This window comes from Scyliorhinus canicula, chromosome 11 (assembly GCF_902713615.1).
Source record: "Scyliorhinus canicula chromosome 11, sScyCan1.1, whole genome shotgun sequence".
Taxonomy (NCBI): domain Eukaryota; kingdom Metazoa; phylum Chordata; class Chondrichthyes; order Carcharhiniformes; family Scyliorhinidae; genus Scyliorhinus; species Scyliorhinus canicula.
In genome coordinates, this window is record NC_052156.1 from 98,342,983 (window position 1) to 98,370,224 (window position 27,242).

The 27,242-nt window shown below is 49.7% G+C and overlaps 1 protein-coding gene across 1 annotated transcript in view; it reads right to left on the reverse strand.

The window, feature by feature from the left end:
- Nucleotides 1-25,776, reverse strand: part of appl2 (adaptor protein, phosphotyrosine interaction, PH domain and leucine zipper containing 2) — a 170,492-nt gene extending 144,716 nt beyond the window's left edge. Inside the window, exons 1-3 of the mRNA XM_038810881.1 lie at nucleotides 25,682-25,776; nucleotides 8,639-8,698; nucleotides 401-472 (exon numbers count right to left, since the gene is read on the reverse strand). Of these exons, the coding sequence (XP_038666809.1) occupies nucleotides 401-472; nucleotides 8,639-8,698; nucleotides 25,682-25,705 (156 nt within the window). The 5' untranslated portion in view covers nucleotides 25,706-25,776. The remainder of the gene's footprint in view (nucleotides 1-400; nucleotides 473-8,638; nucleotides 8,699-25,681) is intronic.
- Nucleotides 25,777-27,242: the final 1,466 nt, after the last annotated feature.

Consider the following 27,242-nt stretch of genomic DNA (forward strand, 5'->3'; position numbering starts at 1 on the left):
TTACTTTCTCTGGAATATACATATGTCTTTTATTGTCGAAAACAACTTTGAAGTGATCTAAAGCAACTCCCACAGCTGCATCCCTCAACAACCTTTCGTTACCCTGACAAATGAATGACCACCTAGAGCACTTCAATGGGCAACAATGCAAAGTGGGCAACGATGTAAAGTGGACAGGAATCAAATAAATGATGGACAGATATGGGTGGTGGGTTCCTTTCCCCGCAAGTCACTAATCAAACAGTTGGATTTTTAACCACATTCATTGCCGGATTAATTTAAATCAATTTCACTCCTTATCATTGGGCGATTTGAATGCCTCAATTTTGAGTTGTTAGGTCTACTATAAGGTTCACTGTATTATTGTATTCAACAGGTTATATCACTTTGAATGTATTACCTCATTTACAACCCTGGCAAAACGCTGGAGGGTAGAAATCACTTCATCGTCGCCTTTGCTCAATGCAAAATTCTAAAAAAGACAAAGGATTTCAGAGATCAGATACACAGCTATTGAATTATATAATTTTTTTCAAGGTGTACTTTTTGTACTTTGCTGAAGGTATCCGCAACTGGAGTCTAGCCCCGGTACACCAGATGTCTTTCAGAACCTTAACCAACTCGTCATTTAACACGAATATAGTTGTTTTCCACCTATATCTAATTTTAATGAAAAGGTAGGCAGTGATGCAAGGGCCACACTGCGAGCACGAGTGACAATCACCGAAGTAATCAGGTAGGAAAATGTTGTCTTCTCACCAGGCTATTTGAGCATGATTCTTGTACTTACCTGAACACCTTGGCTCAGTTACATGTGGATGTCAGGTATGAGTGCCAAGGACAATCAGGAATGGGACTGCTACATTACATTCCTTTCCTTAGTCCAGTGTTAATGAGGTCAATTGTGGCCTTTCTACTGCTGGCTCACCGACTCAGCAAAGTACAGTATTTAAACTTCTGGCTTATGTGGGGCTGACACATTATGTTTACCAAGTGAACTAACAAGTTGGGTTTACTCAGCAATCAAATTAGGGCATGGAATAAAAATGATTAATACTGCTTGGAATTTATGGTCTAATGTAGACTACAAAGAGACTTGCAGTTAAAAAATGCTTGCAAGTTAGAAACCAATGGTGTAGTTCCATAGCGATAATATTGTAGTAGTGCCATCATGACCCATTTGTGTTTGTTCGTACATAAGCCAAAAAACAGAATAAACTATTTTAGTTGAGTTCTTGAACTCCCACTTGCATGCTATATCTTTTTGTCCTGCAAATATATCATAGTCTGGTAATGAGGGTAGGATTACAGATTGTTCTAGTTGAACAATTTTGGTTGGAGATATTTCCAGCAAACCAGAAACCCAGAGTACTTTTTTGCTGAGAAATAGACTTAAACATCTGGTCTTAGAAAAAAGGCTCTTTGCACAGGTGAGTGCACTGACCTTTGAAGATGGCAGCATCAACAAGTATTATTGGACAACTGGGAGATATCATAACCTATCAGTTCATACCTGTCAGTTCATATCTGGGACGGCCAAAGATATATTTCACTGCTAATAATATCTCCAAAGACCTTAGAATCATAGAATCCCTACAGTGCAGAAGGAGGCTATTCAGCCCATTGAGTCTGCATCAACTCTCCGAAAGAGCACCATAACCTCGGCCCAATTCCCCTTCCTATCCCTGTAACCCCCACCGAGGGACAATTTAGCACATCCAATCCACCTAACTTCACATCTTTGGACTGTGGGAGGAAATCGCAACACCTGGAAAAAACCCATGCAGATACGGGAAGAAAGATAGTCGCTCAAGGTCAGAGTCAAACCCAGGTCCCTGATGCTGTGAGGCAGCACTGTGCCACCATGTTGCCACCTGGTAATCCAACGGTTAATCAGGCAGTGGGGGAATAGAAAACTACAACTTTTATGATAGAAACCGGTCCAGAAGTCTTGAAAACATTCAAGAATTTTCTTGCATCTGCAAAGCTATAAGACATTTAACTGTCGTACATTTTGTGCAAGCTTAAGCAGAACTACAATTCAAGATTGGAGATTGCAAAAAAAAAAACTCAGTTTGGAACAAGGAATCAGTTATTCAGTGAGGACACTGGAGAGTTTGCCATGGCTTTGAAAAGACTGTCCATTGTAATTTTGGATTACATTAACACTGCAACGAAGTTACTGTGAAAAGCTCCTAGTCGGCACATTCCACCGCCTGTTCGGGTATACAGAGGGAAAATTTAGAATATCCAAATGACCTAACAGTATGTCTTTTGGGACTTGTGGGAGGAAACCGGAGCACACAGAGGAAACCCACGCAGACACAGGGAGAACATGCAGATTCCACACAGACAGTGAATCAAGCCGGAATCAAACCTGGCACCCTGGAACCTGTGAAGCAATGGTGCTAACCACTGTGCTACCATGCCGCCCACTGACATTGCCAAAGTTAACACTTCGACATAGCTTACAAATAGCATTGTACATCAAAATGGTGCTAAGTGACTTGGGAGTAGCTAAAGTTATCAATAGTCATCTGTTTAAGTGAATAGGTTGGTGCGCAGTAAGCAGTAGGCTCCAATGATGGCAGTTTTAAAAATATATATATTTTTATTAAGGCATTGCTGACTGCTTAAATTTTCACAAAAAAAAAAATCGATAAGCGGCTGCCACGTCCGGGCGAACCCGAGCATCGATCCTCTCAGGGCGAATCTAATCTTCTTAAGCCTGAGAAACCCGGCCATGTCACTGACCCATACATCCGATTTTAGGGGTTCCGAGTCCCACCATGCCAATAAGATCCGTCTCCGGGCTACCAGGGAGGCAAAGGCCAAGACATCAGCCTCTCTCACCCCTGGACTCCTGGGACTTCTGACACACCACAAATCGCTACCTCTGGACTTGGAACCGCCCTTACGTTCAGTACTTCCGACATGACTTCGGTAAAACCCTGCCAAAATCCCCGAAGCCTTGGACATGCCACAAAACATATGGACATGATTCGCGGACCCACCCGCACACCATCCACACCTATCCTCCACGCCTTCAAAGAACCTGTTCATCCGGGCCACAGTTATGTGTGCCCTGTGGACCACCTTAAATTGTATCAGGCTAAGGCTGGCACACGACAAGGATGCGTTGACTCTCCTCAGGGCATTCTCCCATAACCCGACCTCCAACTCCCTACCCAGCTCTTCCTTCCACTTTCACTTCACCTCCCTTAGCAGGGCTCCCTCCCAATCCATGAGCTCTTTATAACTTTCTGATACCTTACCTTCCCTTCCCCTCCCCCACTCCCATTTTCGACACTACCTTGTCCTGAACCCCTGGGGCAGCAGGTGCAGAAAGGTCAAATCTGCCTCTGCGCAAAGTCCCTCACCTGCAGATAGCGGAATACATTCCCACTAGGAAGCTCAAACTCCTTCAATTCCTCCAAACGCGGGAAGCCCCCATCTATAAACAAATCCCCAATTGCAGCCGGCTGCCACCCCAAAATCCCCCATCTAGCCCCCCCAGAGGAAACCAGTGGTTGCCACAAATTGCTGCCACATCAATGCCCCCACCACCCCCATATGTTTCCGCCACTCATTAACATTGCCCCTACATGATCGTGCCCCTACATGAGGCCACCTGGACCCACTCACTCACGGACCCCTCCCCCACTACCCACTTCCTGACCATTGCTATGTTCGCCACCCAATAATAATTTATAAATTTCGGTAGGGCCGCAGCCCTCCCCATCACCACCCCTCGACCCCGCTCCAGCAGCATCTTCTTCACCCACAGAGTTTTATCCGCCCTCACAAACCCAGAAATCACCACATCCACCCTCTTGAAGAAAGTCTTGGGTATAAAAATCTGAAGGCTCTAAAATATGAACAGAAACCTCAGGAGAACTGTCAGCTTCACCATCTGCACTCTCCCCGCCAGTGACAACGGGAGCACATTCCACCTTCTAAAGTCCCGCTGCATCTGCTACACCAACCGAGCCAGATTCATCTTGTGTAGCTGCTCCCACTCCCGCGCCACCTGGATGCCCAAATACCGAAACCTCCCCCTTAGCAGCTTGAACGGCATCTCTCCCAGCCTCTTCTCCTGCCCCCGCTTGGATCAGAAAGACCTCGCTTTGTCCCCCATGTTCAATGTATACCCCGGAAACCTGCCAAATTCCTCTAGGATCCCCATAATCCCTCTAATCCCTCCAGCGGGTCCGAAATGTACAGAAGAAGGTCGTCCGCATACGAGAACTTGTGATCCAACCACCACCCTGCCAGTCCTCGACACTCTCAGCGCCATCAGGCAAAAAGCAGTGGAGAGAGTGGCCATCCCTGCCTCGTCCCCCGATGCAGCCTAAAATAGTCCAAGCTCACCCGGTTTGTCGGCACACTCTCCACCTGTACCTGGTACAGCAATCAGACCCAGTCCACAAAACCCTGCCCAAACCGCCCCAGGACCTCCCATAATTATCCGATCAAAGGCCTTTTCCACATTCATCCATGGCGACCACCACCTCCACTTCTCGTCCCTCAGAGAGCATCATTATCACGTTTAACAGCCTTCTGATATTCTTCGCCAAATGCCTCCCCTTCACAAACCCCGTCTGGTCATCCCCTATCACCACTGGTACACAATACTCTATTCTCGAGGCCAAGATCTTCGCCAATAGCTTGGCATTGACATTTAACTGAGCGATTGGCTTGTACGTCCCACACTGTTCTGGGTCCGTTTCCCACTTCAGGATGAGAGAAATTGAGGCCTGCGACATCGTCGGGGGAGCACCTCACTCTCCCTCGCCTCATTAAGCGCCCTCACCAACAAGGGCCCCAACACTCCCAAGAACGTTTTATAGAACTCCACTGGGTACCCGTCCGGACACAGGGCCTTGCCCGACTGCAGGCCTCTAGCCCCTCCACCAGTTCAACAAGCCCAATTGGGACCCCAGACCCTCCACCAGCTCGTCGTCTTTTGTCTACTATGTACGTACTGTATACCTCCCCTCGGCCGCAAAAACACACTTTTCACTGTACTTCGGTACATCGGCTGCAAAGAGACACAGATAGAATGCAGAGCTGGGCTGAGAAGTGGCAGATGGAGTTTAACCCTGAAAAGTGTGAGGTTGCCCATTTTGGAAGGACAAATATGAATGTAGAATACAGGGTTAATGAATAGGTTCTTGGCTATGTGGAGGAGCAGAGAGATCATGGGGTCTATGTTTATAGATCTTTGAAAGTTGAAACTCAAGTGGATAGAGCTGCGAAGAAGGCCTATGGTGTGCTAGTGTTCATTAGCAGAGGGATTGAATTTAAGAGCCCTGAGGTGATGATGCAACTGTACAAAACCTTGGTACGGCCACATTTGGAGTACTGCGTGCAGTTCTGGTCGCCTCATTTTAGGAAGGATGTGGAAGCTTTGGTAAAGGTGCAAAGGAGATTTACCAGGATGTTTCCTGGAATGGAGAGTAGGTCTTACGAGGAAAGGTTGAGGGTGCCAGGCCTTTTCTCATTGGAACGGAGATGGATGAGGGCAGACTTGATAGAGGTTCTTTACCCAGAGAGTAGTGGGGGCATGGAATGCACTGCCTGTGGAAGTAGTTGAGTCGGAAGCATTAGGGACCTTCAAGCGGCTATAGGATAAGTACATGGATTACGGTAGAATGATGGGATGTAGATTAATTTGCTCTTAATCCACGACAAAATTCGGCACAACATCGTGGGCCGAAGGGCCTGTTCTGTGCTGTATTTTCTTTGTTCTATGTGACAATAAATCAAATCAAACTCAAATCTTCCACCCTTGGAAACTCCAATCCCTCTAGAAACACCCTCATCCCCTCCACCCCGGTTGGGGGTTCTGACTCGTATAACCTTCTGTAGAAATGCCTAAACATCCCGTTCACCCACCGGGTCCAGGACCATATTTCCCCCCCCCCCCGTCCTTAACTCTCCCAATCTCCCTCGCAGCCTCCTGCTTCCTCATATTCTCCCCATATTCGTTCAATGCCTCTCGCGCCACTCTCAGCTGCCACACCGTCTACCCCATAGAAAGCAACCCGAACTCCAACTGCAGCTTCTGTCACTCCGGGGTTTCCGAGTATCTCCTGTCCTCCTGAAGGATCTCCTCCACTAGTCTATCCATCTCCACCTGCTCCGCATTCTCCCTGTGTGCCCGCATCGAGATAAACTCCCCTCTCACGCCTCCCATACTGTGGCTGCCGAAACCTCTCCGTATCGTTTATCTACACATAGCTTTGGATGGCCTCCCTCACCCGCTCACACAGCTCTTCCTCTGCCCCACATCTAACCTCCATTGGGGGCTCTGTCCCCCCATACTCACCCATAAGTCCACCCAGTGCAGGGCATGATCTGACACTACTATCGCCGAGTACTCAACATCTACCACCCCCACGAGCAATGTCATATCTAAAATAAAGAAGTCACTTCGGGAGTACACTTTGTGTACATGGGAGAAGAATTTCCTCTTTTCCTCGGCCTCCCAAACTTCCACGGATCCACTCCCCATATGTGTTCCATAAACCACTTTTAGCTCCTTCGCTGCCACCGACACACTCCCTAACCTTGAGCTCAACCGATCCAGCCTTGGATCTATAACCGTATTAAAATCCCCTCCAATAATCAGCCGCTGCGTGTCCTGATCAGGGATCTTCCCCAATACCCACCTCATGAACCCACCAAATAAAATCTTCCCAGTTCGGAGCATAAATATTCACCAGAATCTCCTCCAGTTTCCCACTCACCGTACATACCACCCCCACAGAGTCCGCCACTATACTTCCCACTATACGCCACCCGCTTGTTAATCAGAATCCTCATTCCCCCTTGTTTTGGAATCTAGCCCCGAATGAAATACCTGCCCTACCCACCCTTTCCTCAGCTTAGTCTGATCTACCACCCTCAGGTGTGTCTCCTGTATCATCGCTACATCTGCCTACAAGCATTTCAAATGTGAGAACACACAGACCTTCTTGACTTGCCCGTTCAACCCTCTTAAATTCCATCTGATCAGCCTGGTCGAGGGGCACTGTCCGCCCGCTCCTCGCAGCCTCCAAATCTTCCACTTTCTCCTGCAGCCTCCTTTGCTGATCCCGCATCAACCCCATCTCCGCTGCCATCGAGACAAGCTGCTTCTCGTGTTCCCCCACCGCCTCCTCCACCTTCTGGATCGCATGGCTCTGGGCCTTCAACCTCGTCTCCATGTGGTCAATCCCTGCCTTTATCGGGTACATCACTTAGCCAAGTCTTTCAAGTTCTCCTTCCTCTGATGGGCAGATTTCTCATGGCGGAAGCTCACTAGCTGCTCCGTTGACCACTGAGCGGACAGGATCGGTCCCTGACCCTCCGCCATCTTCCCCTGTGTTCTCTCCTTTTTCAACCATGAGAAGGGAGATTTTAATAATGGGAGACGAGGAAATGGCTGAGGAACTGAACAGGTTTTTTGGGTCGGGCTTCACAGTGGAAGACACAAATAACATGCCAGTGACTGATAGAAATGAGGCTATGACAGGTGAGGACCTTGAGATGATTGTTATCACTAAGGAGGTAGTGATGGGCAAGCTAATGGGGCTAAAGGTAGACAAGTCTCCTGGCCCTGATGGATTGCATCCCAGCATACTAAAAGAGATGGTGAGGGAAATTGCAAATGCACTAATGATAATTTACCAAAATTCACTAGACTCTGGGATGGTCCAGCGGATTGGAAATTAGCAAACGTGACACCACAGTTTAAAAAAGTAGTTAGGCAAAAAGCGGGTAATTATAGGCCAGTTTGCTTAACTTTGGTAGTAGGGAAGATGGTGGAATCTATCATAGAAGAAATAGCAAGGCATCTGGATGGAAATTGTCCCATTGGACATGTCTGGGTTCATAAAGGGCAAGTCGTGCCTAACTAATTTAGTGGAATTAGAATTACAACAGTGAAGGAGGCCATTCAGCCCATCACATCTGCACCAACCCTCTGAAAGAGCACCCTACTTAGGCTCACTCCCCTGCCATACCCTCAGAACACCACCTAATCTATACACCCCTGGACACTAAGTGGTAATTTAGCATGGCAAATAAACCAAATCTGCACATTTTTGGACTGTGGGAGGAAGCCGGAGCACCCGGAGGAAACCCACACAGACATGGGGAGAACATACAAACTCCACACAATCACTCGAGGTCAGAATTGAACCAGGGTCCCTGGCGCTGAGGCAGCAGTGTTAACCATGGCGCCCAGCAATGTGATTGACTCTTAAATGCCCTCTGAAATGCTCTAACAACCATAAGAAGTCTTACAACACCAGGTTAAAAATCCAACAGGTTTGTTTCAAACACTAGCTTTTGGAGCACTGCTCCTTCCTCGGGTGAATGCCCTTGAACCATTCAGTTCAAGGGCAATTAGGGATGGGCAACAAATGCTGGCCCAGCCAGTGATGCCCACATCCCATGAACGAATAAAAACAAATAGGATTACACATTCATACATAGATAGAGATTACTTTCAACTACTAGGTTTTTAAACTGAATTTGACGACCCTTGCACTAGTTTACCACAATGAACCCTTATCTGGCACAACTCAAGCTACTTTAAAAAGTAATCCTGAAAGAAATATCAGAATAAAAATCCACACCATGTGCTCACCTGTTTCTCGTATGCAAGAAGCTGTTTGGACAGCTGCTGAGTTGCGATACTCATTTCATTCTGCAAAAACAAAAAGCCAGCACATGAGGAATTTTCTGCAGCATGAAGCATTGGAGTAAAGACAATAAAATAAAATGTATCAGTACTATGTTGTAAAGTGCCTCAGAACCCCATAACCTACAGTTGTCACTCTTACTGATGCGGAAGGCAAACCCCATCAAACCATCAGAAAGAACAATGGGCGTGATTCTCCGAAACTGGGAGAAATCGTGAGGCTGGCATCAAAAACGGGCGGGTTTGACGCCAGCCTCCGCCCCCCCGACCGGGAATCGATTCTGGTCCCCGGTCGGGGCTAGCATCCCGCGGCCGTGAACTCCGGCATCGCGGGCTTAACGAATTTCGTTAAGCCCGCTTGCCAGGGTTTGCGACGGCTGACGCGTCACATGACGTCAGCCACGCATGCGCGGATTGGAAGACTCCAACCCGCGCATGCGTGGATGACGTCATCACGCATTTGCGCGAAACCCGTGCATGCGCGGGCCGGGATGCCCCTCAGCCGCCCCGCGAATGGATACAGCGGGGCGGCAGAAGGATAAAGAGTGCGCGTGGTACTGCCGTGCCAATCGGTGCCATGGTTCCCCAGATCGCGACTTTACGGCCGTTTTTACGAACGGTCAGACCAGGTGTGTTTGACGTTCCTAAAAACGGTCGTAAAGGGCTTGGACTTCGGCCCATCGGCCAGTTGAGAATCGCTGCTCGCCGTAAAAATACGGCGGGCAGCGATTCGTGTCGGGAGGCGGGCGTGGGGGGGGGGGGGAGAATAGCGGCAGGGCGTCAGACCAGCGTGGCCGTAATGCTAATGGTGATGGCCCAGCTTGGAGCCCCGCTCTGATGTATGCCCTCTGTATGTTGCTCGGTTTGTCCAACGACTTAGTGGTCATGCTGCTCAATGTCCGCTTGCACTCCCACAACGTGAAGTGGCCAGCAGTCTGTGACTGGGGTGGATGTATTTGACGACAGTAACAGCTATTGGACAGTGTGAAGGAAGGCAAGCCAGGTTTGCCAAAAAGGAATACCGATTAAATGAGGCCAGTCAATGCGGTTGACACATGGCAACACTGGAATAAACACACTCAACACTTTGTGTCACCACTGTCTGGAAACCAAGAAGTAAGCTTTGATTTGATTTATTGTCACATGTACCAAAGTACTGTGAAAAGTATTTTTCTGCGGCTGAGGAACGTACACAGTAAGTCCATAGTAGACACAAGAATAATCAACAGGGAACATTGGCAAAACAGTGATTGGTTACAGTGTGGAATAAAGGGGCAAAACAAAGCAAACACATGAGCAAGAGCAGCAAGGGCATCGTGAATAGTGTTCTCACAGAGAACAGATCAGCCCAAGGGGGGAGTCGTTGAGGAGTCTTGTAGCTGTGGGGAAGAACTTGCTCCTATGTCAGGATGTGCGGGTTTTCAGACTTCTCTACCTTCTGCCTGATGGAAGGGTCTGGAAGAAGACAATGACTGGGTGGGAGGGGCCTCTGAAAATGCTGTCTGCCTTCCGGAGGCAGCGAGACATGTATACAGAATCAATGTGGGGGTGGCAAGTTTGTGTGATGCCTTGGGCTGAGTTCACCACAATCTGCAGTTTCTTGCGATCTTGGACTGAGCAGTTGCCATACCAGGCTGTGATGCAGCCAGATAGGATGCTCTCTATCGCACATCTGTAGAAGTTTGTGAGAGTCGATGCAGACATGTCAAATTTCTTTAGCTTCTGCAGGAAGTAGAGACGTTATTGGGCTTTCTTGACTGTTGCACCAACGTGAGTGGACCAGGACAGATTGTTGGTGATGGTGACCCCCAGGAACTTAAAGCTATCGACCATCTCCACTTCGGAGCCATTGATGCAGACGGGAGTGTGTGTCATGCCGCGCTTCCTGAAATCGATGATCAGTTCCTTGGTCTTTCCAACATTTAGAGAGAGGCTGTTTTCGGTGCACCATGCTTTGGGTGCGAAATCACAGATGAGAGATTCCATCATTTTGTAACTGCCAGCAAGCAAGTATGAAGAACTGAAGATGGATTATTTTGTAATATGGAAGAGAGGGCCAGAGACACAAACAGGCCAGAATCTCACAACTGTCTCTGCTGGTGCGAACTTCTCAGGAGTCCATGGCAGGACAAAGCAGTGCTGGTGTGAGCTGTATACAGAGCTCCAGGGCCTCTGGTGAACAACCTATTATGAAACTGAAATCAGGAACAAAGCAGAAAAAGATGTTTTCTTGAGGGATGGCTTTAATTGTACCAATGCAAATTAGGATGCAAAGCACGTGCGTGTTTTACACAGGGAAGTACTGGTAAATGAAAGTTTAAAACCCTCAAAATCTTAAAAGCATTTGAAGACATTTGAAGCATGGGAACCTCTTGATTTTTGTCAAAGGATGCAGCGAGAACTTAAATCGTTGGCTGAAGTCCTTTGCACAAATGTAACATTGAATGACAAAGCAAGAGAGATGATGCGGCTGGTCTGGGTCGCGAAGGTCGCAAGTACAAGTGGGCCCTGGAGAAAGAAATTTTAAAAAACACTGATGTAACTCCACATAAGAAATTGCATCATCCTTCAGAGAAAACGCAGGCACATTATTCATTTCAAGCTCTACATGTTGGCATCAGGTGTTTATTGGATCAGGTGCTTGCTGCCTCAAAATGAATTGCACTTGTATTCCTGCCAAGCAATAAAATCCAAAGTCACATGGTTTCACTGAACGGAATCATTGATTAAAACAGACAAATATATTTTTATGGCATCAAGACAAAAGTGCAACACAAAAAATCTAATTTACCCTTAATTGAAAGGATTAGAAATCAGATTACACCCAATTTGCTCTGGTTGCATTAAAACAGCAATAATCTCTGTATATTTTTTTTATGTACATTAATTTAATCCTTTTTACGGGACCCATATCTGTCTAAAAGATAGGACGCAATTCTCCGCACTCACGACGGTGCGGAGAATAGCGGGCTGCGTAAATTTTTACGGCCACACTGGTCTGACGCCCTCCCGCTATTCTCCCCCCCCCACGCCCGCCTCCCGACATGAATCGCTGCCCGCCGTTTTTTTACGGCGAGCAGCGATTCTCAGCTGGCCGATGGGCCGAATTCCAAGGCCTTTACGACCGTTTTTATGAACGTCAAACACACCTGGTGTGACCGTTCGTAAAAACGGCCGTAAAGTCCCGATCTGGGGAACCATGGCACCGATTGGCACGGCAGTACCACGGCAGCGGGTACTTACCCCGCGCACTCTTTATCCTTCCGCCGCCCCGCTGTATCCATTCGCGGGGCGGCTGAGGGGCATACCGGCCCGCGCATGCGCGGGTTTCACGCAAATGCGTGATGACGTCATCCGCGCATACGCGGGTTGGAGTCGTCCAATCCGTGCATGCGCGGCGGACGTCATCTGACGCGTCAGCCGTCGCAAACTCTGGCTAGCGGGCTTAACGAAATTCGTTAAGCCCGCGATGCCGGAGTTCACGGCCGCGGGATGCTAGCCCCGACCGGGGACCAGAATCGGTTCCCGGTCGGGGGGGCGGAGGCTGGCGTCAAACCCGCCCGTTTTTGACACCAGCCTCACGATTTCTCCCGGGTGCGGAGAATCACGGCCACAATTTTTTAAAATTATTTCATTCAAGGTATTTTCATATAAACAAACAAAAGTAGAAGAATAACCAAACATTATATAACACTGCACCCACTCTCCCCCGCTCCCTGAATACAACCCCCTCCTCATATCCCACCTTCCCCATTTTAACCCCCTTCCCCCCGCCACCCGACTCCTCCTCAAAGAATTCAATAAACGGCTTCCACCTCTGGTTGAACCCATCCATCAAACCTCTCAGGGGGCTGAGGGAGCTCATGCCACAGCGTTTGTGGCTGATCTGTTGGTGCAGCTGATGGAGGCTGTAGCCTTTCCTCGACCGCCGGAGCTGGAGGGGGCACACAGAGTACAGGTGAGACAGATGCGTCCGGGGGGTCCCCCCCATCCGATGGTGATCAGGTTCCACAGTTGTGTGGAGAAGGAGCAGGTGCTGCAGTGGGCAAAGAGCGCTAAGAGCAACACGTGGAATAACAGTGGGCGCAATTCTCCGCACTCACGACGGTGCGGAGAATAGCGGGGGTCGTAAATTTTTACAGCCACGCTAGTCTGACGCCCTCCCGCTATTCTCCCCCACCCCCACAGCCGACTCCCGACACGAATCGCTGCCGCCGTTTTTTTACGGCGAGCAGCGATTCTCAGCTGGCGGATGGCCCGAAGTCCAAGCCCTTTACGGCCGTTTTTACGAACGGCAAACACACCTGTTCTGGCCGTTCGTAAAAACGGCCGTAAAGTTCGGATCTTGGCAACCATGGCACCGATTGGCACGGCAGTACCACGCCCGTGCCAAGGGTGCCATGGGCCTGCGATCGGTGGGCACCGATCGCGGGCAGCGGGTCCGATTCCCGCGCACTCTTTGTCCTTCCGCCACCCCGCTGTATCAATTCGCGGGGCGGCTTAGGGGCATCCCGGCCCGCGCATGCGCGGGTTTCGCGCAAATGCGCGATGACGTCATCCGCGCATGCGTGGGTTGGAGTCTTCCAATCCGCGCATGCGCGGCTGACGTCATGTGACGCGTCAACCGTCGCAAACTCTGGCAAGCGGGCTTAACGAAATTCGTTAAGCCCGCGATGCCGGAGTTCACGGCCGCGGCATGCTAGCCCCGACCGGGGACCAGAATCGGTTCCCGGTGGGTGGGGGGGGGGGGGGGGGGGGGGGGGGGGGGGGGGGGGGGGGGGGGCTGGCGTCAAACCCGCCCGTTTTTGACGCCAGCAGGCGGCGAGCAGCCTTTAAACAAGTTAAGGAGGTGTTATTCAAAAAGCACGTGAAGTTTGGTCTGCTCTTCCCGGCCCGTTTTTGGGTCACGCATCAGGGCCAACACCACTACTTCTCTGAGCCCAGCCCGAAGAAGCGATGGACTTCGCTAGGGATCAGGGGCTGGTCTCAAAAAAAGGACCCACAGACGCAAGCTAGGGTCCGAGAGTTACCATTTGAGGGGATGCCTACTGTGCCTGGACTGCTGGTCGACTGTTTACTGCTTTAATGGTGCCATGTGGTGTATTAACCTTTTGGGCAGCTTTTGCCTGTGGGGGTGTGTGGGTGTGTGGGTGTTGGGGGTGGGGGGGGGGCTCCGCCTCTTGTATGGTCTTTTGCTGTTGCTTTCTTTTCTCTTTTTTTTTCTCTGCTGTGGTGAGTACTTTTTGTCGGGCTCTCGGAGTGCGCTGGAGCCTTTATTGTTACATAAGGGTGGCCGGTCAGCAATGGGGATTAAGGATGTTGGTTGGGGGTTTTCGTTTCATTTATGTTTATGGTTTTTATGTTTGTTTCGGATGGGTGATGTACGGGTACTGTGTTATTGCGGTGTTATTTTATTCATGCTCAGAAAGGGACGTGGGTTATCACTTTTCTGTGTACACAGCTGGAACTGTATTGTACCTGGAGCAGCCTCGCGGTGCTGTTGGATGTTTACATCTTGCTTGATCTTTCTTATGTCAGTGAGACTGCTCCAGTGGGTCGGAGTGGGGGATGGTGTGCTGGGGAGTGGGGAGATGGGATCGGGGAAACAATGGCAGTGAGACAAGCGGGTGCCGGAGGGACGAGTCACCGAGCTAGCAGTTTGGCTAGTCAAGGGAGTCAGGTGGGGGGGGGGGGGGGGGGGGGGGGGGGGGGGGGGGGGGGGGAGGATTTGAAGTAGGTAATGGAGAGGAGGTCGAGGGTGGCGGTGACCAAGAGGCGAGCAAAGAATGTCGCGGCGCATGGGCCGGGCCCAAGATAGGTTATGGCTGACCGGCGTGGGGGGAGCGCGTGTTCCAGCACCTCCCACAAGTACCCCCACTCGACTCTATGAAAAGCCTTCTCCGCATCTAGCTCCACCACCCCTTCTACCGCCGGCATCATTATAACGTTCAAGAGCCTCCGTATATTAGTGTTCAGCTGCCTCCCCTTCACAAACCCCGTTTGATCCTCGTGGATAACCTGCGGCACACAGTCCTCTATCCTCATGGCTAAGATCTTTGCCAACAACTTGGCAAGAGTGAGATCGGCCTGTATGACCCACACTGCAGGGGATCCTTGTCTCGCTTAAGAATCAAGGAGATCAGCGCCCGAGACATCGTCGGGGGCAAAGCCCCCCCCCCCCCCCCCCCCCCCCCCCCGCCTCCCTTGCCTCATTGAAGGTCCTAACCAACAGGGGGCCCAGCAGATCTGCATACGTCTTGTAAAATTCAACCGGGAACCCATCCGGCCCCGGCGCCTTCCCCGACTGCATGTTCCTTATCCCTTTAACCAGCTCCTCAAGTTCAACTGGCGCCCCCAGACCCTCCACCCGTCCCTCCTCCACCCACGGAAATCTCAGCCAGTCCAAAAAGCGCCCCATCCTCCTCTCCTCCGCCGGATGTTCGGACCGACATAGTCTCTCATAAAAGTCCCTGAAGACCCCATTAATATCTACCCCACTCCGCACCACATTTCCTCCCCAGTCCTTAACGCCACCAATCTCCCTAGCCGCATCCCGCTTACGGAGCTGGTGTGCCAGCATCCTGCTCGCCTTCTCCCCACACTCGTACACCGCACCCTGAGCCTTTCTCCATTGCGCCTCCGCCTTTCTGGTGGTCAACAAATCGAACTCAGCACGAAGGCTGCGCCACTCCCTCAGCAATCCCTCCTCCGGGGCCTCCGCGTACCTCCTGTCCACCCTCACCATCTCCCCCACCAATCTCTCCTTTTCTCTCTGCTCCCCTCTCTCCCTGTGGGCCCGAATGGAGATCAACTCCCCCCGAACCACAGCCTTCAGTGTCTCCCAGACCGTCCCCACTCGGACCTCCCCATTATCATTGGCCTCTAGATACCTCTCGATACATCCTCGAACCTGCTCCCTCACCACCTTGTCCGCCAGCAGCCCCTGGTCCCTCTCCTCCCCCAGCTCGAGGTCCACCCAATGCGGTGCATAGTTCAAAATGGCTATCGCCGAGTACTCAGCGTCTACTACCCTCGCAATCAACGCCCTACTCAAAGCGAAAAAAATCGATCCGGGAGTAGGCCTTATGCACATGGGAGAAGTATGAAAATTCCCTGGCCCTCAGCCTCGCGAACCTCCATGGATCCACCCCTCCCATCTGGTCCATAAACCCCCTCAGCACCTTAGCTGCCTCCTATCCGTCCTGGAACTGGATCGATCCAGTGGCGGATCCAGCACTGCTTTGAAATCCCCCCCCCCATTATCAGGCTCCAAATCTGGAATCCGGCCCAACATGCGCCGCATGAAACCCGCATCATCCCAATTCGGGGCGTATACATTGACCAGCACCACCCGCTCCCCCTGCAGCATGCCGCTCACCATCACGTACCTCCCGCCACTGTCTGCCACCACACTCGACGCCTCAAATGACACCCTCTTCCCCACCAGGATCGCCACCCCCCCGGTTTTTTGCATCCAGCCCCGAATGAAACACTTGGCCCACCCACCCCTTCCTCAACCTAACCTGATCCGCCACCTTCAGGTGCGTCTCCTGAAGCATGGCCACGTCCGCCTTCAGCCCCCTCAGGTGCGCGAACACGCGGGCCCGTTTGACCGGCCCATTCAGTCCCCTCACATTCCAGGTGATCAGCCGGATCGTAGGGCCATCTGCCCCCCTTCCCCGTCGACTAGCCATCACCCTTCCGTAATCCGCCACGTTCCCCACAGCAACAGACCCCCATCCCGACCCCCTCTGCATGCTCCAGCTCCTTCTTGGCCATCCCAGCAGCAATCCCCCCCCCCCAAGCTAGGGCCTCCCCTAGCTGCGTAACTCCAGTCATTGTACTTCCGTAAGTCAGCCGACTCCTGCTGACCCCGGCTGCTCCCGCCACCCCAATTACCCTCCCCAGTGTCACACACCCATTCCCCCAATGCCGACCCCGTCCCCTGCTTCTTCAGCGCGGGAGAAAAGCCCGCCCCCCCATTCCAAGCCCCGACCCAAAACGCGGGAAGGCAGGCACATGATCCAACAGGGTCACGAACCCCACCCAAACCCGCAACCAGTGAAATAATAAAATCCCAACATGATATGATAAAACACCCAAGTAAACAGATAACAGTCCCGAAAAGCAGAAAAGAAAAAACAGAACAGCAAAAAAACATCGTCCAATAGCACCTAAAAAAGTGAAAGGATACCAAGGAGGACAAGGCTGCGTACAACGTTCCCCAGCCCCCAGTCTTCAGTTCAAGTCCAGCTTCTCTGCCTGGACAAAAGTCCAGGCCTCCTCCGGGGAGTCAAAATAAAGTTGGCGGTCATTATAAGTGACCCACAGGCGTGCCGGCTGCAACAGGCCAAACTTGACCCCCTTCTTGTGGAGCACTGCCTTCGCCCGGTTAAACCCAGCCCTTCTCTTCGCCACCTCCGCACTCCAGTCCTGGTAGATCCTGATCTCCGTATTCTCCCTCTTCGCCCAACGAAGCACACACTCACGGTCGACCAAGCGTTAAAAGCGGACAAGCACCGCCCTGGGCGGCTCGTTTGGCCTGGGCTTCCGCAGCAGCACCCGATGGGCACCCTCCAGCTCCAGGGGTCCCAGGAACGACCCCGCGCCCATCAGCGAGTTCAGCATCAGGACCACGTAGGCCCCCAAATCCAAACCTTCCAGCCCCTCCAGGAGACCCCAAAATCCGCAGATTCTTCCGGCGGGAGCGATTCTCCATCTCCTCCATCCTTGCCAACCATTTCTTGTGAAGCGCCTCATGCGACTCCACCTTCACCGCCAGGCCCAGGAGTTCGTCCTCGTTCTCCAAAGCCTTCTGCTGCAGCTCCCGAATCTCCGCAGCCTGAGCCATCTGAGTCGACACGAGCCTGTTCAGCGATGCCCTCAACGGCTCCAGGATCTCAGCTTTTAGTTCCTGGAAGGAGCGCAGCAGCAGCTCCTGCTACTCCCTCGCCCTCTGCTGCCACGCTGCCGGTTCCCTGCCCGCCGCCATCTTGTCCTTTCTGCCTCGCACATTCTTCTGCTGCAAAGTTGATTTTCTGGTCACTCCACTTCTAGTCCAGCCCATCCACCGGCCGCCAAGCACAGAGGCTGCGTTCCCACCCGGGGGAAAGTCAAATCAGCGCCGTTGCGGGCCCTTAAAAGAGCCCAAAAGTCCAAAAATAGCAGGAGCCACCGAACGTGCTTTGGGATTTGGGATAGGTTAAGTGAATGGGCTAGGGTCTGGCAGATGGAATACAATGTTGACAAATGTGAGGTTATCCATTTTGGTAGGAATAACAGCAAACGGGATTATTATTTAAACGATAAAATATTAAAGCATGCTGCTGTGCAGAGAGACCTGGGTGTGCTAGTGCATGGGTCACAGAAAGTTAGTTTACAGGTGATTAAGAAGGCAAATGGAATTTTGTCCTTCATTGCTAGAGGGATGGAGTTTAAGACTAGGGAGGTTATGCTGCAATTGTATAATGTGTTAGTGAGGCCACACCTGGAGTATTGTGTTCAGTTTTGGTCTCCTTACTTGAGAAAGGGCGTACTGGCACTGGAGGGTGTGCAGAGAAGATTCACTAGGTTAATCCCAGAGCTGAAGGGGTTGGATTACGAGGAGAGGTTGAGTAGACTGGGAATTTAGAAGGATGAGGGGGGATCGTATAGAAACATTTAAAATTATGAAGGGAATAGATAGGATAGATGCGGGCAGGTTGTTTCCACTGGCGGGTGAAAGCAGAACTAGGGGACATAGCCTCAAAATAAGGGGAAGTAGATTTAGGACTGAGTTTAGGAGGAACTTCTTCACCCAAAGGGTTGTGAATCTATGGAATTCCTTGCGCAGTGAAGCAGTTGAGGCTCCTTCATTAAATGTTTTTAAGGTAAAGATAGATAGTTTTTTGAAGAATAAAGGGATTAAGGGTTATGGTGTTCGGGCCGGAAAGTGGAGCTGAGTCCACAAAAGATCAGCATGATCTCATTGAATGGCGGAGCAGGCTCGAGGGGCCAGATGGCCTACTCCTGCTCCTAGTTATTATATTTATAAGGTGCTCATGAAGGGGGAAGAGTCCCAGACGAAGGAACTGAAACTTAAATGGGAGGAGGAGCTTGGCGGGGAGATGGAGGACGGGCTGTGGGCAGAAGCCCCGAGTAGGGTAAATGCAACCACAACCTGTGCCAGGCTCGGCCTAATTCAGTTTAAGGTCGTTTACCGGGCCCACATGACGGTAGCTCGGATGAGCAAATTCTTTGGGGTAGAGGACAAGTGCGCTAGATGACCAGCGAACCACGTTCACATGTTTTGGGCATGCCCTAAGCTTAGGAGGTACTGGGAGGGATTTGCGGAGGTCATGTCCGGGGTGCTGAAAACAAGGGTGGTGATGAGTCCAGGGGTGGCAATTTTCGGGGTTTCGGAAAACCCGGGAGTCCAGGGGGAGAAAGAGGCCGATGTTCTGGCCTTTGCTTCCGTGATAGCCCGGCGGCGAATACTGCTGGCATGGAGGGACTCAAAACCTCCGAAGACCGAAATATGACTTTCGGACATGTCAAGTTTTCTGGGTATGGAAAAAATTAAGTTCGCCTTGAGGGGATCTGTATCAGGGTTCGCCCGAGGGTGGCAACCATTCATCGACTTCTTCGCGGGAGAATGAACGTCAGCAGGGGGGGGGGGGGGGGGGAGAAGAGAGGAGATTAGAGTAGAGTAGGAGGGATAAATAGGCGGGTAGTGTCTAGGGGAGAGGAGCGGGTATGTGTATTATGGTTTGATTGAAATATTGGTTTTCCTCTGATGTTTGCATATTTCTGTTATCTGCAACTGTTTACAATGCCAAAAAATACCTCAATAAATTGTTTGTTAAAAAAAAAATTCCACTAAATTAGTTAGGCATGACCTGACCTTAATGAACCCATGCTGTGTCTGCCCAATGCGACAATTTCTATCCAGATGCCTCGCTATTTCTTCCTTGATGATATATTACAGCATCTTCCCTACTACCGAAGTTAAGCTCACTGGCCTATAATACCCGCTCTCTGCCTACCTCCTTTTTTAAACAGTGGGGACACGTTTGCTCATTTTTAGCAAATCAAGCCAGGACACAGACAGTGCACAGCCCCTGTGTATTGCGCAAAGGAAACCCAGACCGACCTGAAACTTGCACCTGTTAAAGGTCAATCACCGATTTCCCCAAGACAATAGACCCAAATCAAGGAATAGCAACAGTAGCAGACTCCCCGGTGCCGTTCCGCCTTATTTGCAAAGGCATACACACTTGGAACAATAACGCTCAGCCATCAAGATACTGCCCCTAAATGGTTGGTATGAGTCAGAGTGATTGAGACTGTATCAATCTATTGGACCCTGATTTAACCCCGCCCAAAAAGGCGCGAAAGAGAAGAAGGTTAAGAAGCCCTGCGCACTAGGGATCAGTCTCTTTGGGATCGGCCTGTGCCCACACCAACTGCAGCATAACGACCAGCCAAGTTCAAGACCCACGATTGCTACCTGAGAGAGAGACAAGCCGCAGCCGAGACGAACCTGACGATTTCCAGCCAACACACATGGGGACTCAGATAAAGGCCTCATCTCCCGCACAGAGACAGTCACCCAGAAGTTAAGTAAAGGCCACCTCAGTTGAAAGGCGTAGTTTAATACATAGCCGCGTGTATCATTGTACATAGAAATAAGTCTTGTGTTTTATGATAAACTGTCTTTTGAACGAACATATTGGTTGTGTGGTCATTTGGTCAATACAAGAAACATACTCGCAGCTTGTGGGCTGATAATAAAGTGGCAACAGTATCCATGGACACCGAGACACTCACTGGTTGAGGAACTGTTCAATTCAAGCAACTGGAGCGATCCCCCCCCCCCCCCCAACGGACCAGTGGCGAACACGTGGTGAGCGAGACAAAGGGGGACTCCCGTCCAGACCAGAAAACATCTCTCGTCCTGACCCAGTGAGAGGGAAGGGAAAAGAGGAGAAGAAAAAAGAAAAGAGAAGAAAAGAAAAGAAAGAAAGAGAACCAAGTACAACACCATCCCCCCCCCCCCCCCCCCCCCCCCCCCTACACCACCCCAACAAAAAAAAGAAAACCGAAGCCTGAAACAGACCCAGCCAGAGCAGAGGAGCGGGGGAAGGGAGAGCAACCCCAGGGTAAGAAACAACAGCGTGGAAAGAAAGAGAGAGAGAGACAGATGGCTGGAGAAAAACACCAAAGCGAAGGGACGGTGAGACGCAAGCAGCAACAGCGAGGGAAAAGTGCAGGAGCAGCAGATGCGCAGGCAGGCTGTCCCACAAGACGAGACGGAGGTGCGGGCGAGCCTGAAAGGGAAGAGGATGGCTGATGCGACCATCAATTCACTCGGAGACTCGAGTCGAAGTAAACAGTGGTTTTAATCAGCTTACAACTTTGCCTGTCTGCGACCGATACATTACTGAAGGCGGTCCCGCAGGTCAGCTGCTCTTATACTTCCTGAAAGGGGCGGAGCCATGGGTGGAGCCATGGGTGGAGCCTATACATGCTCCACATCTCCCCCTGTGGGTGAAGCCACACAATGGCCCATAGATGGAGCCCACAGGGTTGATGGCATGGTATAATGCAACACAGTATACTGGTAAACTAATAGTGCATTCACCACAATGGCGAACCAAACAGCGGAGCGCGAGCAGGACGCAGCGACCAGCATAAAGGAGGCGCTCTGGTCAGAGCTCCACGCAATGGTGAAGGAGGCGTTGGCAGAGACGACGCACAAAATACAGCAGACCATCGAAGGCCTGGAAAGGAAAGTGGAGGCACAGGAAAAAAAAACGATTCTGGAGTTGGAGGGAGCCGCCTTGGACCAGAGCGACAGAGTGATAGCCCTAGAAGCTAAGGCAAAAAGGTTAGTAACGGCCCAGGAAAGCCTAAGAGGGAAGTGGTGGACCAGGAAAGTAGGTCCAGATAGCAGAATATTAGAATAGTGGGTCTGCCAGAGGGGATAGAGGGCCAACAGGCTACATCATCCAAATGATGGGCAAGCAAGTGGGAAAGGAGATATTCCCAAACCCACCAGAAATAGACAGGGCGCACAGGCTACTAGACTGGAAGGGCTTGAGGTTCATAAAGAGGAGGTGTTAGCAATTGTGCAAAATGTGAAAATAGATAAGTCCCCTGAGCCGGATGGGATTTATCCCAGGATTCTCTGGGAAGCTAGGAAGGAGATTGCTGAGCCTTTGGCTTTGATCTTTATGTCGTCATTGTCTACAGGAATAGTGCCAGAAGACTGGAGGATAGCAAATGTTGTCCCCTTGTTCAAGAAGGGGAGTAGAGACAACCCCAGTAACTAAAGACCAGTGAGCCTTACTTCTGTTGCGGGCAAAGTCTTGGAAAGGTTTATAAAAGAGATAGGATTTATAATCATCCAGAAAGGAATAATTTGATTAGGGATAGTCAACACGGTTTTGTGAAGGGTAGATTGTGCCTCACAAACCTTACTGAGTTCTTTGAGAAGGTGACCAAACAGGTGGACGAGGGTAATGCAGTTGATGTGGTGTATATGGATTTCAGTAAAGCGTTTGATAAGGTTCCCCACGGTAGGCTATTGCAGAAAATACGGAGGCATGGGATTTATGGTGATTTAGCAGTTTGTATCAGAAATTGGCTAGCTGTAAGACGACAAAGAGTGGTGGTTGATGGGAAATGCTCTGACTGATGTCCAGTTACTAGTGGTGTGCCACAAGGATCTGTTTTGGGGCCACTGCTGTTTGTCATTTTTATAAATGACCTGGAGGAGGGCGTAGAAGGATGGGTGAGTAAATTTGCAGATGACACTAAAGTCGGTGGAGTTGTGGACAGTGCGGAAGGATGTTGCAGGTTACAGAGGGACATAGATAAGCTGCACAGCTGACAAATGGAATTTAATGCAGAAAAGTGTGAGGTGATTCATTTTGGAAGGAGTAACAGGAAGACAGAGTACGGGCTAATGGTAAGATTCTTGGTAGTGTGGATGAGCAGAGAGATCTCGGTATCCATGTACATAGATCCCTGAAAGTTGCCACCCAGGTTGATAGGGCTGTTAAGAAGGTGTACGGGGTGTTAGGTTTTATTGGTAGACAGATTGAGTTTCGGAGCCATGAGGTCATGTTGCAGCTGTACAAAACTCTGGTGCGTCCGCATTTGGAGTATTGCGTGCAGTTCTGGTCGCCGCATTATAGGAAGGATGTGGAAGCATTGGGAAGGGTGCAGAGCAGATTTACCAGGATGTTGCCAGGTATGGACGAAAGATCTTATGAGGAAAGGCTGAGGGACTTGAGGCTGTTTTCGTTAGAGAAGGTTAAGAGGTGAACCAACCAAGAAGCCTAAAAACAGACATAATCTATCTACAAGAGACGCATCTGAGGGAGAAGGGCCGACTGCTGGTAAGGAAGGGCTGGGTGGGACAGATGTACCACTCATGCTACAGGACGAGGGCTAGGAGGGGTAGCAATATTAATTAGCAAAAGGGCAAGGTTTACGGAAACCAAGACAGTTACGGACTCAAGGGGACGGTACGTTATGGTCAGCGGTGTCCTGGAAGGGGCACCGGTCGTACTGGTAAATGTGTACACTCCCAACTGGGACGACACAGAATTCATAAAGACGACCATGGTGGAAATCCCCGACCTTGACCCACACCGACTGATTATGGTGGGGGGGCGACTTTAACTGCGTGCTGGACCCACTGACCGATCAAACCCCAGAATGGGGAAACCTTCTGCCATGGCTAGGAAGCTAGGAGCCTTCATGGAACAGATGGGGTGGTGGACCCATGGAGGTTCCTGCATCCGGGAGAAAAGGAGTTCTCGTTCTTTTCGCAGGTGTACAAAGTATATACCCGTATCGACTTTGCAGTGGGGAAAATCAGTGCTTCCAGGGATCACAGGGAGGGACTACTCCGCAATCGTTATCTCTGACCACGCTCCACAATATATGGATGTGAGATTGGTGACAGGCCGGGCCCAGTGCCTCAAATGGAGGCAGGATACGGTCCTCCTGGCCGGCAAGGCCTTCTGCCAAAAAATATAGCGGGCATAGGCGATTACGTTAGTAAAAACCAAAACGGGGAGGTCTCACCCTCACCGTGATCAGAGGAGAGATCATAGCCCACAAGACAAGCAGAGGTAGGGAAGAGAGGGTGGCCAGGCAACAGCTAGTGGAAGTCGATAGAAAATACTCCGAGGCCTCGACCGTAGGGCTGCAGGCAGAGAGGAAAAAGCTACAAATGGACTTTAACCTGCTATCCACTAAGAAAGCAGTGTACCAATTACGCCAGGCACGGGGGACCTTCTACAAACACGGAGACAAGGCTGGCCGCCTATTGGCTCACCAGCTGAGAAAGCAGGCAGCCATGAGGGAAATAGCGCAGGTTATGGATAGCAGAGGCAGACTGGTAACAGAGCCAAAGGAAGTCAACCGGGCATTTGAGACCTTCTACTGGGGCTGTACACCTCCAAGCCCCCCAACGGGGACACGGGAATGAAACAGTTTCTAGACAGAGCTGGAAGCACCAATATACCTGGGAGAAATCATGGAGAGCTTCAGCTCCATGCAGGCGGGGAGGGTTCCGGCAGACTTTAACAAAACATTTGCACCAGTCCTGGCCCCATACCTCAGGGACATGTTCGCGGACTCACTGCCTTCCTTACAAATTCTGTTCCATCTACATCTCCAACACTACACGAGTCCTATTCAATGTTGGGGAAGTTAAAATCTCCCATCACGACCACCCTATTACACCCTATTTGTACCTCTACTTCACGCTTTGGGAGGCCTGTAGTAAAGTCCCAACAATGTTACTGCACCCTTCCTATTTCTTAGCTCTATCCATATTGCCTCGGTGCTCGAATCCTGCATAGTGTCCTCCTTAATCACAACTGTGATATCATCTCTGACCAGTAATGCAACTCCTCCACCCCTTTTACCTCCCTCTCTATCCCTCCTGAAGCATCTATACCCTGGGATATTTAGTTGCCAATCTTGCCCTTCCCTCAACCAAGTCTCAGTAATACCAACATCATATTCCCAGGTACTAATCCAAGTCCTAAATTCATATGCCTTACCTGCTACACTTTTCGCATTAAAACAAATGCACCTCAGACCACCTGTCCCTTTGCGTTCATCATCTCTTCCCTGTCTACTCTTCTCCTTAGTCACAATGAGTTTACTATCTAGTACGTTACTGACTTTAGTTGCTGCCTCTTTACTGACCTCTTAACTTCCTAATCTGGTTCCCATCCCCTGCCACATGAGTTTAAAATGGAGTTTAACGAATGAAGATTAAAATGGGTCAATGCGAAATTAAAGGTAAAGAGTGGGTGCAAGTTTCATATACTGGGATTTAAAATATTTGGAAGGGGAATGGAAAATTAAGTCTCGGGAGATGGGTTATAACAGAGGAATACAAAGATCACTTGAGCACCACCATTAATTAAGCAATAGTCCCTGTTCAAACTAATCTGCTGCCATGGAGGAAACTAGCAATAATTAACATAAAACATTAAAACAACAATAAAAGTTGTGAAGTTAAAATCATGATTGGAGGAGACAAACATTTGGGGGAGGCTCTTCTGCCCTGCAAGTTTCTTCTTTGCAAATTTATATTCAATTCCAATATGTATTTGGTTTACAATAAATTATTGGCATGTGCTCTGAAATCAGATGAAGAGGTACTTTTCCTAACTTTCCATTGTTATTGGGAGTGGTAAATGCCTATCCTCATTCTTTATTTAGCTCAGGTTGGCAATATATGATCGACTGCTAAAAGGAGTGGCTGGATGAGGTTTAACTCACATATTTGCTGAATGCTTTACAGAACTGAATCTATTTTTGGAGAGAAAGGCTATGCATTGCAAACACACCTCTTTGTAATTAGAATGCAAAGTAGCTGAGTCATGAAAGCTGAGAGACACAGACTTCTAGATTAAGGACTCAAAATTCATATTCATTATAAACAGATGTAAATCAATAAGAAAACAAAGTACATACCTGAGCACCATACACCCTCTGCATGGCTTGCAACAACTGGTTTGTATACTCAGTTAGTGTGCCTGCATCTTCCTCAAACACACTCAGCAGGGAACGTGTCTAAAGCAAGAAAGACAACACACTTGAACCTCTTACAGATACACAAAGGCAGATTTAAATGCTTTTATAATTGAAATTAACAAAACCTTCCCAAATGTGTTCACTTTGCAAGGAGAATCAGTTCTGTATTTGCATCCAACGTATTAATCTAATATTCAGCCAACAGTAATTATACCTCACTGCTCCATAAGACACTGTTATTACGAACCCAGACCAGACCCCTAAGATATTAAAAAGAAACCCCAATGTTTTAATTTAATTTTTGTAAGATTGTGAAGAAAGGATACCTCGCTCCAGGAGTGATTATGCCAACAAATAGGGATAACATAAGAACATAAGGAGCAGGAGTAGGCCATCTGGCCCCTCGAGCCTGCTCCGCCATTCAATTAGATCATGGCTGATCTTTTGTGGACTCAGCTCCACTTTCCGGCCCGAACACCATAACCCTTAATCCCTTTATTCTTCAAAAAACTATCTATCTTTACCTTAAAACATGTAATGAAGGAGCCTCAACTGCTTCACTGGGCAAGGAATTCCATAGATTCACAACCCTTTGGGTGAAGAAGTTCCTCCTAACTCAGTCCTAAATCTACTTCCCCTTATTTTGAGGCTATGTCTCCTAGTTCTGCTGTCACCCGCCAGTGGAAACAACCTGCCCGCATCTATCCTATCTATTCCCTTCATAATTTTTAATGTTTCTATAAGATCCCCCCTCATCCTTCTAAATTCCAACGAGTACAGTCCCAGTCTACTCAACCTCTCCTCATCATCCAACCCCTTCAGCTCTGGGATTAACCTAGTGAATCTCCTCTGCACACCCTCCAGCGCCAGTACGTCCTTTCTCAAGTAAGGAGACCAAAACTGAACACAATACTCCAGATGTGGCCGCGCTAACACCTTATACAATTGCAACATAACCTCCCTAGTCTTAAACTCTATCCCTCTAGCAATGAAGGACAAAATTCCATTTGCCTTCTTAATCACCTGTTGCACTTGTAAACCAACCTTCTGTGACTCATGCACTAGCACACCCAGTCTCTCTGAACAGCGGCATGCTTTAATATTTTATCGTTTAAATAATAATCCCGTTTGCTGTTATTCCTACCAAAATGGATAACCTCACATTTGTCAACATTGTATTCCATCTGCCAGACCCTAGCCCATTCACTTAACCTATCCAAATCCCTCTGCAGACTTCCAGTATTGTCTGCACTTTTCGCTTTACCACTCATCTTAGTGTCATCTGCAAACCTGGAGTATTGTGTTCAGTTTTGGTCTCCTTACTTGAGAAAGGACGTACTGGCGCTGGAGGGTGTGCAGAGGAGATTCACTAGGTTAATCCCAGAGCTGAAGGGATTGGATTATGAGGAGAGGTTGAGTAGGCTGGGACTGTACTCGTTGGAATTTAGAAGGATGAGGGGGGATCTTATAGAAACATTTAAAATTATGAAGGGAATAGATA